This window comes from Amblyomma mixtum, chromosome 1 (assembly GCF_055824585.1).
Source record: "Amblyomma mixtum isolate Tamu chromosome 1, ASM5582458v1, whole genome shotgun sequence".
NCBI classification, from domain to species: domain Eukaryota; kingdom Metazoa; phylum Arthropoda; class Arachnida; order Ixodida; family Ixodidae; genus Amblyomma; species Amblyomma mixtum.
The window spans coordinates 70,740,282-70,758,053 of record NC_143012.1 but is presented as its reverse complement, the minus strand read 5'-3'; the positions used below and the strand labels follow the sequence as shown (position 1 = coordinate 70,758,053).

The following is a 17,772-nucleotide window of genomic DNA, read 5'->3' as shown; positions in this document are numbered from 1 at the left end:
ACTTTATGGGTGGGAACACGATGACTCGAAGCCGCACTAGTAGGAAACATATGAGTCGGTTCTCGCAGTGTTGTTTGCTGGCGTTTGTCAGTAGAAGGAGGCTCATCGGGGATGCTTGGCGCCTGTTGATCAGCAGAAGCAGAAATCGAGCCTGGCGGAAAGGACACCTGGAGTTCCGTGGCAGGGGCCGGGCCGAGTAGCAACGACGTTGCTAACTCAGGAACAGGACAGACCTCGGTTAGCCTCGGTTGCTCAGATATATGGACGAACGAGGTTGGCACCGTTTTCCCAGGATCCAGGCAACCAAGATGAGTGAAATCTGGCTTGTTGCCAGGAAACCGTAGTGATGGAGCTGGGAAGTCCTTCACAGAAGCACTTTCGGTACTATCGGGGTATTGGTACGGACTCTAGGTAGAGCAGTCATAATGCTCCGCAGAAGCTACATTCAGAAGATACTTTGTCATGTTTGGCAGCCTCGATCTTCTCTTTCTAACTTCGCCTTTCGTTTAGACGCACCACTTTGATGCTTCCGACCGGGCATTTTCACATGAACGGACGGCGTCACAGCTGACAAAAAGTTGAGATAAAATGGAATTTGACAGGTGTGCAAAGCACGAACGACGAACGCTGTTCCTCCGTACTTGGCGTGGCAAGACGAACGCGACCTCCTGATATCAATTCAGAAGCGTTTGGGGGTAGGTAGGCCGGAGACGCTGATTGGTCGATGGAATGCGCTTCTCCGTGACGTTTTTTGGTGTTGCCCTTGTTCTCAACCAGACGTGGCGTCACCGCGCCTCCCTCGGCCTGTCTCTGGAGAACCTAGGGAATCGCTAGGTGCGCTCGCCGTGCCGCAGGTGCGTGGCACGCGGGTATTCACCCCCCTCCCCTGGTCCCCAACAGTGATGCCACTAAATGGCCGACATCACCAGCATACGCCGGGAACAGTATCCCCTCCCCAGAATAATTCCTAGTACCAACCACCGGTCACCACCATTCGGTTCGAGAACCGAGGTTCACGAACCTCTGCATTTCCGGCTTGTGGCTTTCGCCGTTAGTGAGAACATGCACGTTCAGCTTTGGCGACCACAACGCTGCCAGCCTAGCTAAAATCTTATGCGGAAGTGCAAAATGGCCATGGTGCTCTTGCATGCACAGCAGGAAGTGCTTTGTGTGTAGACCATCGAGGAGGGAATGTACAAGGATGGTAGGATAGCACGAACGCTAACAAAAAGCAAACAAAAGCTAGTTGGGGCTCAAAACCCATTTTCGGTTCTAGCAAATACCAAGGTTGGGGAAAAGCCACCAGCTGTGGGCGTCTTGCAGTAGGAAGGGTAAGAAGAATGGAAGCTTTCGAGACGCGGAGGTAAGGCTGCGTACAGCGCGCGCGGGGTCGCGCCGCCCAGGGAAGCTTTTCTAATGAACTGCGGTATTGCCGAAAGACTGGTCGTTGACCGAGGCAACACCTCCTATGTGTTGACCAAGGTGGACAAGAGGAACATGTCACTGCCAGCAGGAAACGTCAATGTTTTCTTCCAGCAGCGCCACGAGAAAGGGTTAACTTCTTCCACTCGCCGAGACATTTTGTGGTGCCATTCTCGGGAAGACGCTTCACAACGCACTGCAGAGCTGTCTGCCTTCTCTCTTGTCCGTCTACCAGGCAGGAGCTACTCGCGGCGGTTCCGGCAGGGGAGAATAGTAGCGGGCAAGAGCGAAGGGGGCCCCCACCACATGAATGGCATTAGAGGAATGCCACTGGTGCCTCCACTACGGCTCAGCTCGTACTGTTCTGGCGCAGCCTTGGGTGCTGCGTTTCGCCGTAATCGCTTTTCAGCGAAGTGAACACAGCATTCGCAGGAGAGCGCCGTGCTGTCGGTTATTTTCTGGCTCTGACAAGTAAAAAAGACAGCGTGTCATGGCACGCCATCTGTAAGGTTGGCGCCATTCAATCGCCTCTTTCCATTTTAACCGGCGCCGTAATAACGACTGAAAAAGCCGCTCTACGAGCGGCGCGGCGACAGCATCGCGGTCTTTAGCCTGGAAGGCGTTCGCTGTTTCGCTAAGAGCTCGTTTCCGTGTTTTTTTTTTTACCAAAGTAGACGAGGGGTCTCCCCTATCAGTTGAAGGTCGCGTTTCCGCCCGGTCGTGGCCTGCGGGAAGAAAGCATCCTCCGTGGCCGAGTGCGGATCGCCCACAGGTCTGTTATGGGGAGAGGGAGGGGCAGCATTCGCGCCTCGCGGCTTTCTTCAAAGGGTTAGGCTCGCGGAGGGCGCGGGTTAGCGAAGGCATCCCTTCTCTGACAGAGCCGGTGCCACATGGCGTGGCGCGGTACGGACGATGCCCGGTGGCTGCGCGCCCATTTGCTAGCCTCATCTGGGAAGGTTTAGCGGCATCTTACCTGCCCCGAGGGGTCCCTGTTGCGGGAGGGCGTTCGTCGCCGCGTTTCCAAGCTGTGTGTGGCACCGAGGCCGGGGCTTTTAGGGAGAGAGCGAAAACACATGTAGTGACGAGGCTTCTCCTGCTCGCGACTTAAGAATAATTCCACACTTTGCTTTTTTTTTTCTTTTCGCGTGGGGAGAGAGCGCGGGGGCGCGCGATGCTCTGCCGCCATCGCGACTCAGAGATTTTGGTCTCGACCGGAGCCAGGCACGCAGACCGTGCTCTCGAGTAGCCGTGGAGTGGGTCCACGGGGCGGCTGGTGGGACATGATGCTGTCATGTATATACTCCTTGTAAATAGTCGTCTGTGTACATAAAACCTATATCAGTGCTCAACAAGAGTCCCTGTCTTTCCTGCAAGTCTCATCCTACTGGCTCAGTACTTCGTTGGCAGAGAGAAGAACGGAGGGACAACCTCTCCGTACAAAGAAGAAGAGAAAAGAACCACCCTTTACTCCATCCCTTACGACACCACGCCTGTCACTCCTCTTCGTACTTCAAGCGTTCTAAGAATTATAAGAATTACCCGTTCCGGCCACCAGTTCAAGCAGCGAGAAAAATTTCAGCGCTGCCGGAATCGTAATGCAGGAGCGACGACTCCAGGATATTCAAACACACTACACCTTCAGACGCCACTAGATGGGGGATTGACAAAAAACCACGAAAACCCTCCCCCAATCCTTAAGCAAACGCATATATCGCTTCGTAAGGGGGCCCCACCGGAGTGGAGGAGGATTCCTGTTTTTGCAGCTCGACAAGCTTTCCTACCAACCGATTCGGCTAAACGAAGTTACATTAGCTGGGGGCCCGTCTCCTCGTTTCGGTTTCCTCGCTTCATACGTTTCACTCGAAGTTCCATTGACTGTGGTTCCCATTTCCATATAATAAGCAGGTTAGAATAAATGGGCCCCCTTCTCCTGTTGTCGGCGGTGAGGCCCTGGGCTGCAGCCCCTTAAGCCCCCCCCCCTTAATCCAGCGCTGGACAAGCAGACGACTCCTGCCGCGTACGCCGCCGCTGTGCTAGCAGACGGCGGAAAGAATGCGTGAGGCGGGGTCACTTTAGGGCAGTTCAGTTTCCCATGTTGGGTTGCCGGCGGCCCGCAGAGCTACTGCCCGTTTCCGCCGCTTTCACTGCTGTAGGAATGAGCCTGAATGAGGATAAATAAACATGACGCCATTTTTGGGCTCCATCTATGTGGGTAGTAAAAAATTTGCTCCCTTTTCACTCCAAATTAACTCCCTTATATAAGGGACTAAATAAAAAACACCATACATATGGAGTAAAAAAAAACTCCTTTTGGGTGTGCGTTAGAGGACAAGCCATTTACTCCCTTTTGGGTGTTTTTTTGCTAACAGTGTGGAGTAAATGCTGGTAAATCCTCATTTTTACTCCATTATTCCCTCATGGGAGTAAAATGGAGAACAGTCCACCTTTTTACTCCCCACTCATGGAGTAAATATTTTCACAAATGGAGTAAAAAGGGTGGCCGCCACCATTTTTACTCCCTTTTGGGTATATTCTTGTTTACAGTGTACGGAGAATGAAATGGCAGGTGTGAAGTTAGGATCCAGGAAGAGAGCAGAGTGGATCGGGAACAAACGCGAGTTAACGATATCCCAGCTGAACTTAAAAAAATAAAACGCAACGGCTAAGCTACTGCTTAACCTGAACAACTCAGCAAAAAGATGCCCCCACGGCGGTATTCTCGCCGCACTTCGGCTTTGCGAATGCGCTGTACATCCTTTAGCAGACAGTTAGCCAGCGGCGGCTCCTTGAATAGGAGAAAGCTAGTCCGGACGCTTTGCTCTCCCGAACATATGCCGCGTCCCCAAGTTCAGTTTGACTGTGAAGCCGCCAGGCTTACGCGTTCTGACCATACCTCGGCACTATGAGAGGTACGTAGTCAATCACACTCATACTCATGGCACTCACACGTACATTCACTCACTCACATTCACACTCTTGTCCACTCGCACTCACAACCATCCACTGGCACTCATGACCACTGGCATTTTCACAACCACTCACTCACACTCACAACTACTCAATCGCACTCAAAACCATTCACTCATGCTCATGTCCACTCACTCACATTCCCGTTCACTCACTGTTTCCTTGTTTGCTGACAAGTTCTGCCTCACAACCATTCACTCACACTCGCACTCATGTCCACTCACACTCGTAACTACTCACTCACGCTCATGACCGCTCGCAATCACAACCACTCACGCTCATGACCACTCAGTCCCACTCAAAACCATTCACTTATGCTCATGTCCACTCACTCACATTCCCGTTCACTCACTGTTTCCTTGTTTGCTGACAAGTTCTGCCTCACAACCATTCACTCATACTCGCAATAAATTCCGCTCAACCAGTCACTCACACTCGCACTCATGTCCACTCACACTCGTAACCACTCACTCACGCTCATGACCACTCGCAATCACAACCACTCACACTCATGACCACTCGCACTCACAGCCACTTACCCACACTCACAACCACTCAATCCCACTCAAAAGCATTCACTCATGCTCATGTCCACTCCCTCACATTCCCATTCACTCACTTTTTCCTTGTTTGCTGACAAGTTCTGCCTCACACATGGCTGGAGTTTGCCATTGCTTACCAGTTTTCTCACGTTGGCGCGCGCGCCTAATCTCTGATGCTGAATGCAGCTGATTCGACAGTACTATGTCTGCCATGGCCAACGTAATGTGTAGCAGTTTTACGCCCCGCGCGAAATCCGCTCTGAGCCGCAATGATGACGCTGCAGCCATTGGCGAGTCAGGAGCACTCGTGAGGCTGCCGAGGGGCCGATCACGTGATCATCCCATGCGCCCGCCTCGCGCTCCCTTTGTCGTCTTCAGAGCACGCTCACCCGTGGCGTTATTTTATTGCGAAAGCAATACTACGCTAGGTTTTGAGCCTTCAGCGTGGCGCGGCGGTAGTTACGGTTGACCTTTCGGGGAGTGACGTCATACCACCCGCGAAAAAAAAGGCCCCCAGCTCGATCCGTCGGCGGAGGGCGGCGGTAGTCACGGCGGTAAGCCTCGCGCTCCTCTCCCCAGTGGCGCTACAGTCGAGGTGATGTCATACCAGCTGCATAAAAAAGGGCCCCCAGCTCGATCCGTCGGCGGAGGGCGGCGGTAGTCACGGCGGTGAGCCTCGCGCTCCTCTCCCCAGTGGCGCTACAGTCGAGATGACGTCATACCAGCTGCATAAAAAAGGCCCCCCAGCTCGATCCGTCGGCGGAGCGCGGCGGGTAGTCACGGTGGATCTTTCTCACTGTGTGCAAAGATAGTTTGCCATTTGCTTTCGCAACCTACCGGGCTTAACCAAGCTAAGCCTCTGCCAATTTTTATTTATTTATTTGCCGCCGCGGTGGCTCAGTGGTTATAGTGCTCGGCTGCTGACCCGAAAGACGCGGGTTCGATCCCGGCCGCGGCGGCTGATTTTCTTTGGAGGAGAAATTCTAGAGGCCGGTGTACTGTGCGATGTCAGTGCACGTTAAAGAACCCCAGGTGGTCGAAATTTCCGGAGCCCTCCACTACGGCGTCTCTCATAGCCTGTGAGTCGCTTTGGGACGTTAAACCCCATAAACCAACCGACCATTTTGTTATTTATTTAGTTATTCATTTCGTGTACCCTCAGGGCCACAGGAATTTTTGAGAGGAGTGGTTAAATAAACTAAAAGAAAAACAACGCACAGCGCAGCAAAGTAATTAGTAATACAGAAATGATGGCTCCTAGTTATATGATGTTATCTAATGGGTTCTTGATCTGCTGGTTAATAGAATATAATACAATACATACAGTGCAGCAATACAGTGAAAAAAATGCTGGTGCATAAAAAATGAAATAAGTGCTCCTAAAGTTATGCAGTGCTCTCTAATATGGTCTTAAAGCGTTGGTTGTCAGTAATTGTAGCGGTTGATGCGGGGAGGTGATTCCTCTCAGCAGCTGTGCGGGGAAGCCATGACTGAAACATGGCATTGGTTTTGCATAATGGAATTCTGACTTTGTTCTCGTGATCTAGCCTTGATGAAATGTATTGGGGAGGGGAGGTCAGTTCGTCGCGAAGGGAAGGATGCTGAAATATCTTGTAAAAAAAAAGTGAAAGTCTAAGGGCTTTACGGTGGGATGCTAAATATGGCAGGCTAAGATTTAATTTTATTGCAGAAATGCAGGCAGCTCGATTATAATTACAAAGAATAAAACGAACAGAACTTTTTTGTATTTTTAGGGACGGGCCATCGTGGTTGGACTCCCTCTAACAGCTTTTCACTGCAAATAAAAAAATTGGCATTAAATGTCAATTACGCTTTTGCGTCATGCCATTAAGGCGGAGCCTCAATGTCCCCTCCATTTTTTTTCTTCCCTTCTTTTTTCTGACACTTCGAGAGGTCACCGGTTGCCTCCTCTGGGCCTCATAAGCTCTAAGTTATTTCCTTCGGCATGATTGAAGCTAGGACGTCATTTACTCCCCATTGTTCTAAGTGCAAAAATACATGCTGTTATAGCTGACCCGCCTATGTGGCTTAGTGCCTATGGCATTTGGCTGGTGTCTGCATTTCGATGGAGGCGAAATGAAAGAAATGCCAGTGTGCTACGATGTCATCATCGGAATCAGCGTAAGTACGTCCGCTGCAGAACGAAGGCCTCTCTCATCTCCCTCCAGTTTCCCCTGTCATGTGCCAGCTGTGGCTATAGCCTAATGGGCACTGAAAACTCCCAGGGACGCCCTGCGGATGTTCAGGATGTCTGCAGGACGTCCGAGGGAGGTTCAGTGCCCACCGGGTAGGCCCGTAAACTTCCCAATCTTCGTCCTCCAACCTGGCTCGCTGCTTGGGATCCACTCCGTTACCCCTAAGGACGATTGGTTAGATTCCTTTTGTATTAAATGCATGCCCTCCCCATTTATTCTCGATTCCTAAGAAATTGTTAACTCGCGCTTTTCCTGAACCATTCTACTTCGCTCCGGTTTCCTTTACATGGCCCGCTCCGCAGTTCGCAGTTTAAGGTCAAGCCTTTTCGTTAGCCTACAAGTGTGTCTCATAGGTGTATACGAGATGTAACCGTAAGAAAAATTACCTAAATAATGCTCCGGCTCATTCAGAGAGAGCCATGATGTAACTAAGCCGCAGCCCTGTTTATACAGCAATTTTTCCCCTTCCCTTCATTCCTTTCTCTACTACCGCGTCCCTCTGTCTTCTTCCCCATATTCTTTTCTTTCTTTCTCTCTTCTATTCTTAAAGGAGTATAGACTCCTAACTTTAGTGTGCGTGGCGGAGTGGGTGAGGGAACAAACGCTAGTTAATGACATCCTAGTTGAAATAAAGAGGAAGAAGTGGGCTTGGGCAGGGCATGTAATGCGAAGGCGAGATAACCGCTGGTCCTGAAGGGTAACGGAGTGGATTACGAGAGAGGGCAAGCGTAGCAGGGGGCGGCAGAAAGTTAGGTGGGCGGATGAGATCAAGAAGGTTGCGGGGATACGGTGGCCGCAACTGGTGAAGGACAGGGTTAATTGGAGAGACATGGGAGAGGCCTTTGGCCTGCAGTGATCGTAGTCAGGCTGATTATGATGATGATTTTCCTACGCCCGCTAAACCATTAATAATCGAATTTCTTTCTTGTGCCGTTTCGGTTTCAACAGCCGAACGATGACTGTGACGTCAAAGCGTGGCTATAAGTCGACGTGAGGCATGAAAAAGCCGCAATGCAATCACTGCTTCTACATTCGTTGTCATTCCGACCCTTGAGGAAGGCTGGCTTCAACACTGTATATAGCGAATTAAAAAATTCAGGGGGCACTTTGACTGTCTAAAGTGGGTAGAGGCGGAAGCGTTTTCCGCACCACCTTCGCTGTTTCTGTGGCACTGGTGGCGTCACATATATTTGAGTACTAATTACTAAGTAATGGCAAATCACTAATTAATGGTTAATTACTGATTAATGACTGAATACTAATTAACTGCTAATTAATTACGCTTAAGCTTCGCCTTTAGGAGTGGAACGCGACAGCGCGTTGTAGCGCTGCCAGGGAGTCCACGGAACGCCACCACCCGTTCGGCGCGATGCCTTGCCCTTTGAACGCAACGCTTTTTGAGGAAAGGAAATGGCGCAGTTATTCTCTGTCATCTCGGTGGACACCTGAACCGCACCGTAGAGAAAGGGAGGTGGGAGTGAAAGAAGATAGATAAAGAGGAGCCGTAATGAAGAAAATGAAAATTGTATTTGAGGAAAGGAAATTACGCAGTAACTGCCTCACATATCTCGGTGGACACCCGTCAAAATTCAGGGGGGCACTTTTTTGACCTAAAGTGTGGTCAGTGAGGTGTGGTTAAGATGTTATGCTTCGCCCCTAAGAGTGGAACGCGACAGCGTCTTGCAACGCTGCCAAGGAGTCCATAGAACGCCATCGCGCATTCGGTTGTACGCCTCACTCGTCGGTAAATTGGTTTTTGAGGAAAGGAAATGTATCTGTCTCTCATATCTCGGTGGACACCTAAACCTCGCCGGAAGGGAAGGGAGAAGGATGGCAGTATGTGAAGACACCGTATTCACTAGACGCGCCTTTGTTCATTCAAAACCATCGAGCTGGCATGGCGTAGTGGATAGCGTGCTCGCCTCTCACGCCGAAGACCGGGGTTCGATTCCTGAGCTCGACCAATTTCTTAATCGCTTTTATTTATTTACATGGCCTGACTAGTAAAGCTAATTAGGCTAGTTGTGTAATTAAGCAATTAACTAAGCTCAGTCCCACTTACTTGGAGCATCACTATACGATCCCTTCCATTGGTTGTATGGACCCAAAGTGCTATTGGCCCCGTTTGAAATTCGCGCACCGTGACGTCACGACCGTTTCCACCAATTGAAAAGCGTGACATTTTCTGTCGACAACTGCTGCTTACAACGATGAGACATTAAAGGCTTCCGCCTTAAAAGATGCAGCAGCGATTATATTGCAGTTTTTCCATGCCTCACGTGACTGTTGGCTTCTCTCATATTTATAACGGGCCCCTCATCCCCTTCCCTTGTTTGCTTAATTGCTTAGCGAGGGCCTCGGTTCTGGCAGCCTTGACGCCATAGGAAGCATAAGAGGGTTCTCACACAGCTTCCACCCTCGCCGTTCGATGGCGTTCTACGTCACACCAGCGGTAACTCAGGACGTTCTACGTCCGCCGCTTAAGAACGTGGGTGGCGCTGATGAACACTGTCAAGGTTAGGTTATTTGTAAACATAAACACCCCCGAAAGCAGAAGGTTTGACAGCCGTCGCCGTAGCTCAGAGGTAGAGCACCGGACGCGTAATTCGGAGGTCGTGGGTTCGGATCCCACCGCCGGCATGTGGTTGTTTTTTCTTCTGCTTTTCTAATCAATTACCTTTAAGCGATAACATATTCATTAATGTTCTAAGTTGATCAACACCACAAAATAAATAAATTAAAAAAAATCCCCTGTGCCCCTTGGTTTCTGTGGCTGTTGGCTTCTCTCAACCTCAATTTGATGTCAGAGACATTGTTCGGCTGATGAAACCGGGAGACAGAGAGACACACTTATCGTGTGTCCGGCCAGGGGAAGGCTAGCAGCACAGATAATTGGCTCAATATAGGAAAAGGATGGTTTCACCCTGTTCCTATGTAGGGCCGGCATTTGCCAATTCATTTCTAATATTGGGCCGATTAGTTGTGCTGCTTGTGGAACCCGTTGGGGTCGTCTAAGTCTTTTAATTTGGCCAGCGTATAGGACTATGATCATCCAGCAAACCAAAAACTTCTCAGAGACGTCTATAGCTAGACGTCTCTGAGAGGTTTTTGGTTTGCTGGGTAGTACTAGCCTGTGCAGGCATTTTAAGTGCCGTCTTGACTGCGTTCGTAACCGTGGTGTGGCCCGTCTTAACCGGCCTCGGACTAGGTTGTGAAATGGAAGATGGTACGCGTTGCGTCCGACTATGAACGCATCACTAAAAGCCGGGCTGTCGGTTTTGCTGTGCCCGCAGTTGTGTCCAGTAACCATTCTGGTCAGACGCGTCAGCTGCTGCTTATCCAGCGTATTTATGGTTTATGATGGCTTGTATCTGTAAACCGAGCTCGCGGGCTCTCATTACTGGCTACGGCTGTTGCTACGACCGTGATGGTCGGGTCTCAAGGTTGGGGTCAAATGATTGGGGCCTACCATTCTGTCCTCCCTATCCGCAGCCTCCTGCAGTGTGTCTTCCGCCTCCCCGATACAGCCACTGTCTACCCGCAGGGTGATGTCGTCCGCGTAAATCTTAAAGTATATTTCTCGGTTCACCGGATAGCGGCGCCAGGGCTATGTTGAGCAGCAGAGAGGAAGTTACAGCTCCTCGGGGCGTCTATCGGCGCATCATGTGAAAAAAATTGGCTGTGGTTTGACCAATGGCCATCCCTAGTAGAATTGCGGAAGCAACGGCGCGGCAGTCGCAGCGGCGACGGCACCTCTGAGTCGCCCGCGTAGCGGAGGAGTCGGCGGTGGCCCCAGCGCCGCAGCTGTGCGCTGTGTGACGTCACTCCTCCTGGAGAATGCTCTGCTGGCGCAGCGGCGACGGCACCTCTGAGACACTCGCGCAGCGGAGGAGTCGGACTCGGTGGCGGCTCCGTGCTGCTCTGACGGTACTCGCTCTTCGCGCATGCGCAGTTGGGGCTCTCCGGGGCTGTGCGAAATCGCTCACACCTGTGTAGTGTTGCTTTCGCAAGAAAATGCCTTGAAGTAGTTCCATGTTCTGACTGCGCAATGCGTTTCTGCCGGTGTTCGCAGAGCGTGGTCATGTCCCACAGTGGCTTTTTTTTTGGAATTTGAGAGTTATAAATGCTCGCGTGTTAGATGTCCTTTTCCGTGTGAGCAGTTGTGTTTCCTTGGGCTGCAGTACGATATCTTGCGCTGACAGCCCGGGCCGAAATCCAAACTGTGTGGGTCAGAAAGCGATGTCGGGCTGCAGGTACCTTACAAAAATGCACACTGAGATGCAATTAACTTTTTATGGAGTCTAAAAAGGTATATTAATACCCAAATCCTAATGAGTTTGGTCCATAAAAAGTCATTACGTTCTTGACTGAAACGACCCAATGAAAATTTAATTGACTACAAGTAAAAACTCAAGCAGCAAAAAATCTATTTACACCCGATTTCTCACGAGTCATTGAAAAGTTAATATGTTCCTGACTGATATGGCCTAATATAAAGTTAACTGACTGCAGCTTAATTAAACTCCAGCAAAAAAACTTAAATTTACAGCCGATTTCTCACTGATTATGGAACCAACCGCAACCACAGCTTAAACGATTCCCATTTCAGCTCAACAGACTTTATTCATATTGTGACGAAGACGGAGTTGGCAGTGGCGCGGGACGGAGCGCTCGCGCTAGGCCAGTGGCCATTAAATCATCTCTCGTTCATGGTTCACCACGCCTCATTCTTCGGCTGACCGCCACGTTACATTTGGTGTGAGGTGCTGGGGTCACTTCATCGCCATCCTGGTCACGGAGCTTCAGCGTCCTGTCACTCACTCAAACGTGCCTTGGCTGCTCTCCGACCGGTCTCCTATCCCACCTATAAACAACTGTATTATGCTGAACTAGTTCATAAGTAAAACTACAATGTTTTCTCTCGTTGCAAGCATCCAAGGCTAGGTCACATCGCCATTCACTTTCAAGCGAGTACTTTTAGTTATCGACTTCAGGAGATTGAATCCGGTAGCGTGGAAAGAATGCTCTATTTCACTTCCAGTTTACTTGGCAATAAAAGAAAGCTTTCGTTGCACGAGAAGCATCAGCATATAAAAGCCATGAATCAACTTTTACTAAAACCAAAAGTTGATGGAGATGTCCTAGGTAGACAATAGAAAAATGTATCATGGGACTTTATTGAATGGATGATGTGACGGACAACAAGGGTCGTGCCGCCTTGCTTTGTGATGACATCATTTCATGCGAACGCCAAACATGTGATCTCAGGGGGTGTCTGGCTGTGCCAGCTAAATGTTTCAAGAGCATTTTCCGTCTCCGATTTTCCCAGGATCCGACGGTCGATGAGTACACCATCTCTGACATTAAGGAGAAGACGAAGCTTGACCGCAAGAAGCTTGTGGCACTCGCCGTGCTGGTGGGCTGTGACTACTCTGAAGGTGTCTCCAGGGTCGGCATAAAGAGAGCACGAAAGCTGATGGATGAATTTGGCAACGATGACCCCATCGAAAGGTCAGACAATGCTAGATGGTGACACGTGTTTCGAGGTGCTCCCGTTTACTTTTGCTTGCATTGTTTCTGGGCCTTTGTCCCACTTTCTGCAACACGTTCTGGTGTCGAGCGTCGGTGGTGATACTGTAACCGAAAAAGCGAGAAAGAAAATCGATGAAGAGGGGTAAGGCAAGAGTCGTGCCATTCTCGCCCTATGCCTTTTGGCATAAGGTAATATTCTTATGGCATATTCCAGACGGCTACGTGGAGCAGCTCTCTGAATTTATGAAGGAGCAAAACGTTTATAGGGAGGCTTAGAGACTATACCGTCGCGGTTCAATCAACTCAGGAGCTGAATAAAAAAAGTTGGAGGCTTATCAAGGTTAAGCCCAGTGGATGCGAAGCAGCCTTCGTTTTGCATTCTTATTATTAACGTCCTTAGCGTTTGGAGGCATCTTGACCGCATACACCGGGCGCAGAGACTGACGCGACGGCGGGCGCGCGCCTTTCCAGAGAGGCATGGGAGACTGCCCTTCTCAACTGCTCCTCGCTTGAGTCCCAAAGGGCTCTGGTGAAACGGGCTAGAGACAGGGCATTGTCATGCGGTGTCCCGGACTAGGGACGCCGACCATGTAGCGGGGCCACTCTGTGGCTCCCAAACTCTATTTCAGTAATTAAAAGTTTTCACCACCACCACCACCGCCGCTTCATCCCTGGCGTGATGTCACATATCACGTGATGCAGCGATGGTGGCGCCGCCGCCGCGTCGCGCGCGACGGCGCGAACCGAAGCGTGGAGGCCTCCGCCGTGCGACGTCCGACAGCGCGATATGAGGCCCCATCTGCAGCCGGCGTGACGTCATCACGTGACGTCAAATCATGTGATCTCACTTCAAGGTCAATGGTGGCCACCGCCGGGCGTCGCGCGAAGGCCCGAAACCTACGTTAATATGCTTCGCATAAAAATCGTAGGAAACATGCTTTTCACTTGTGTGAAGCAAGAAAACCTGGTCCGGATCACCGATTGGAATTCACCATTAGATATAGATACCGTGGGCTGTTTCCACGTAAGATCAAACAAAGGGTGGCTGGTACCTCTTCAATTTATTTGAAATTTTTATATATTATTGACTAATCACTGGAAAGGAGCGATCCGCAATTAATTTTGCGCCTCACAATTTTTTCTAACCACGCGAAATTATTAATGATGTAGAAGTGGAGTTCCGTGCTTCAGTGCTCTGCTGTTTTGGACAACTTTGGTTATGAATTACATAAAATATGTTACAGTTAGGCGCCTGAAAACTGTTTGAGTAAATATATGGTTGTTTTTATTTGCGCTCCGTTATTTTTGTCTGCCTGCAAGCTATAGCTGTTTTAATAAATCTTTAAAAATTCTCCCAAAGAACATTTTTTATCTAGTTTGCAGGTCAATATATCAAAAACGGCTTGCAGCAGAATGGCAGTTATTAAACGTTATCATCTATGCAAAGAGACCTATCAAACTGCTGACGCTGATATTTATATGTCTCTTTGACAAAGAGATATAGTCGCACCAACTTCAAGAAAACACAGAACAATGAAAAATTCTTACAGCAATTAAAAAAATAAACCCATTTTTATATTTTCTAAACTTTGTCCACGTGTTCGCTTTTATATAAAATTTTGGAATCATTAAAAACTTGTTGCATAATTTTGTTTGTTTAGTAGTTACGACCCTTCCAATGAGACCAACCGCTGACCCCAAGTACTGACTGCCATTGCTGGCATGCAGACTGAGGCTTTGGAAGGAAGCGAAAAGAAAAATATGGTAGTATGCTGTGCGATATCAGTGCTAGTTAATGAAACCTAAATGGTTGCAATTAGTTCGGAGCCCTCCACTATGACGCCTCTTCCATTTCTACTGTAACTGCGATCTTCATTCTTTCTGTCAGGACGTGGTTGAGGTATCCACCGAGATGTGAGTCACTTACTGTGCCTTTGTTTTCATCATGCGTAATATTTGCAACTATCCAGGATGAGACGATGGAAGCTCGCGAAAGTGCAGGAGGCACCTAAGAAGAAACCGCGGCTCAGCACCTTCTCGAGCAAGCGTAAAGGTGAGCGTGACAAGGTGGAATTCGTAGTTGCAAATTGATATCGTGTGGACATTGAGCCAGGGTCATACTGCTGGGAAACATCAGTGTGGGCTATTTTGCCAGTTACCAGGACAGTAGTGTCGTGCATGTTTGTTCCAGCAATTCATCTTCCTCTTCTACTGTCCTTTCATCACATGTACACACTTCATAAAAGGTTTAGAGCCCAGAAGAGTTTGGTTTTGGGCTATGCCATTTGGCTCGTGGTGAAAAAAAAGTGCGAACTAGACGGGCAAACAAGAGAAGAAAGACATCGCGTGTGGTATGCCTTCACTTGTGTGTCCCGTGGATTGGTCTGACTGATGTGATGTCGTTCGTGATGTCACATGTTATGTTACCGCTCAGCTTTGTGGTCATATCTTTTGCAAGACTTCCCACAGGGCTCATGTATTGAACTATATGGCGAACTGATTGGACCAAAACTTCGAAATTAGCAGACTGACACGCCACGTGGAGGCAGTAACATAAACTCTCCAGAAGTTATAAATTCTGGGATGGTTGGAAATAGCGATCGTTTCTGGAAACAAAATCAGTGAAGTAGATGCAGAAGTGAATGTCTTTAGATATACTAGTTTGGCAGGTAAATTAAACCTTGAAGCAATGTATGCAATTAAGCACTTCTAATTAAAGCTAATGATAACAGATGGCTGTAGCTTTCATTCGCCGCTCCTAGCTGGCATTTTCATGCCCTGGCTTCCATGAAGTGGCCCCGGAAACTAGCCAGGTTTAAAAGAGGAGTTTCGCAAATGATATGATCAAGGAGCTCTGACATCATGATTAAAGGCCAGGAAATGGTCTAGCCCTTGCTGTAAGCACTTAGCTGTGGAAAGCACCAAACCTGGGAATACCTTTCTTTCTCGTATTTGATGAAATCAATCTTTCTTAGATCAATCTCTCTCTTTTCTCATGTTCTCAAACTTGCGAAGCGGATGCAGGCACGTTGGCCGAAAGCAAGCTGGAACAAAGAGTCAGGAAAAAAATGCTTGTCCAAGGAACCCTTTTCGAAGAGGTGAGTTTGATTACAAGAGACCCGAGCATGTCTGTTTTCGCTGTGTTGGCGTCATTCGGACAGAGAGCAAGGGGCCATATTTTGGGGCGTTTAATTTCGTTTTCGTTTCATTTGGTTGTCTGCCGTTGGTCGTTATTCCTGGTAACGTAGGCCGCAGGAGATGACGCCACTCTGTTCACGGCAGGAACATGCCCAGGAGGTCACTTATTTGCATAAACGTGCACGTACGGCACTGACGGACAGGTGCAGAAGCCGGCGAATGACAGGTCAAAATAACGCGTTCAGTATGCTCGACGAGTCTTTTCAAACGCTGCTTCCGTATAGGGAAAGAAACTGAACGGTGGTTGTGCTTCCAATTGGTGGAACATTATCACTGTGACACGGCCGGACTCTAAGCCGTTGTACCAAGGTAGCCGGTGATGTTCAATGCTGCAATCATACATTCCCTAAGTTAGGCCCCCCAATTACTATTTCATGCCCATTTTCCTTGCAGCAGCTTTAAATTTGGGAATTTGGACAAAAAATTAATACAGCCTAATTCTTAAACTTCCCTGAAACTGCCTACAATTATTTCCCTTTTCTCTAAATCTTACCAGTCAAGTTCCCTGAAAAAAAAATGGAACTTCCCTGAATAGCACATCAATGCGGCTAGCTAGAGGCGGTGGTGTTGCATCCAGGGCCGGTGTAATATAGCGATTCTGGAATCAGTTTTATGTCACTTTTGAATTTCCCACCCTTCACCATTGGCTGAAGTGATGTCATGCCTCGCATTCGCTCTTTGTCATTGGCTGAAGCGTAGCGCATGGCGTGGCTTTCGCCAATAACGAAGGACGGGAAATTAAATAAAAAAAAGATTTGCGATCAATTGCACTGATGCAGAGGAAATTCGAGAGTATTCGTCTCTTCCTTCTCTTCCTTAGTGCCATAGTACTGCTGCCTGGAGCACAAAGTACCACCACGATCACTGCTGCTAATTGTTACTTCACTAAGCTACTATCATCACTAGATCATCATCATCATCATCATCATCATCATCATCATCAGCCTGACTACGCTCACTGCAGGGCAAAGGCTTCTCCAAAGTCTCTCCAATTAACCTTGTCCTTCGCCAGTTGCGGCCACCGTATCCCCGCAAAATTTTTAATCTCATCCGCCCACCTAACTTTCTGCCACCCCCTGCTACGCTTGCCTTCTCTTGGAATCCACTCCGTTACCCTTAAAAACCAGCAGTTATCTTGCCTTCGCATTACATGCCCTGCCCAAGCCCACTTCTTCCTCTTGATCTCGACTAGGATGTCATTAACCTGCGTTTGTTCTGTCACCCACTCCGCCCGCTTCCGATATCTACGATCACTAAAACCGAGTCACTGTCACCTGTCATTAAAGTGTCCTTACCAAGTTGCTATTGCTAGTGTCTCATTATAGCCGTCGTTTGTTACAGCCAGTTTTGCATTCTAACCGGCGTTATAGCAGGTGGAGCAACTCCTCCAATTGTCACCTGCCACGGTTGGCACGGTGAGGCTTCAAATAGACGCTGATGCCAGACATTTTTCACTGTCATTGCCTTCCTATTGTCCTTGCATTAAAATGTCGTCAATTCAGGAAGGAAAAAATTATGATCTATTTGTGTTGTTAGGCCAAATGTGAATTAGGTGCACTAGAAATTCGATTTTCACCTCAGTTCCGGTGTTAAGATCCAGTGTTCAAGGATGGCAGCCGTTCGGGCAGCAACAATGGGTTAAAGTTCATTTTGGACATTCCCTCCTTTGCATTCACAGATCCCTGGGAGGGCTCACAGCACTCCTGGTGCAGAGGTGCAGCCGTCAGGCGATGCGCCACTGCCCTTCTCTTGCAGGTGCTACCATCGGTGGGGCTTGGGTTGCTTGGGTTTGGTTGCGACACAGGTTGCTCCTCCCGTATAGCCTCTTGCGATTAATTGAGCTTGTAGCTCCACCTTGCTACCCGGTCACCTGATGTTGTTACCAGAGGAAGGAG

General features: G+C 49.0%; 1 protein-coding gene across 4 annotated transcripts in view; it reads left to right on the top strand.

Moving 5' to 3' along the window:
* LOC149366735 (flap endonuclease GEN homolog 1-like) overlaps nt 1-15,779 on the top strand; it is a 141,443-nt gene extending 125,664 nt beyond the window's left edge. For 3 of the 4 annotated variants that reach the window (XM_089565309.1, XM_089565379.1, XM_089565300.1), the window contains one exon: nt 12,477-13,013. In XM_089565309.1, the coding sequence (XP_089421435.1) occupies nt 12,477-12,680 (204 nt within the window). In that variant the 3' untranslated portion in view covers nt 12,681-13,013. Of the gene's footprint in view, nt 1-12,476; nt 13,014-14,649; nt 14,733-15,694 lie in introns of those variants that run through there. The other variant, XM_089565446.1, reaches the window with a different exon arrangement.
* The last annotated feature ends 1,993 nt before the right edge of the window (nt 15,780-17,772 follow it).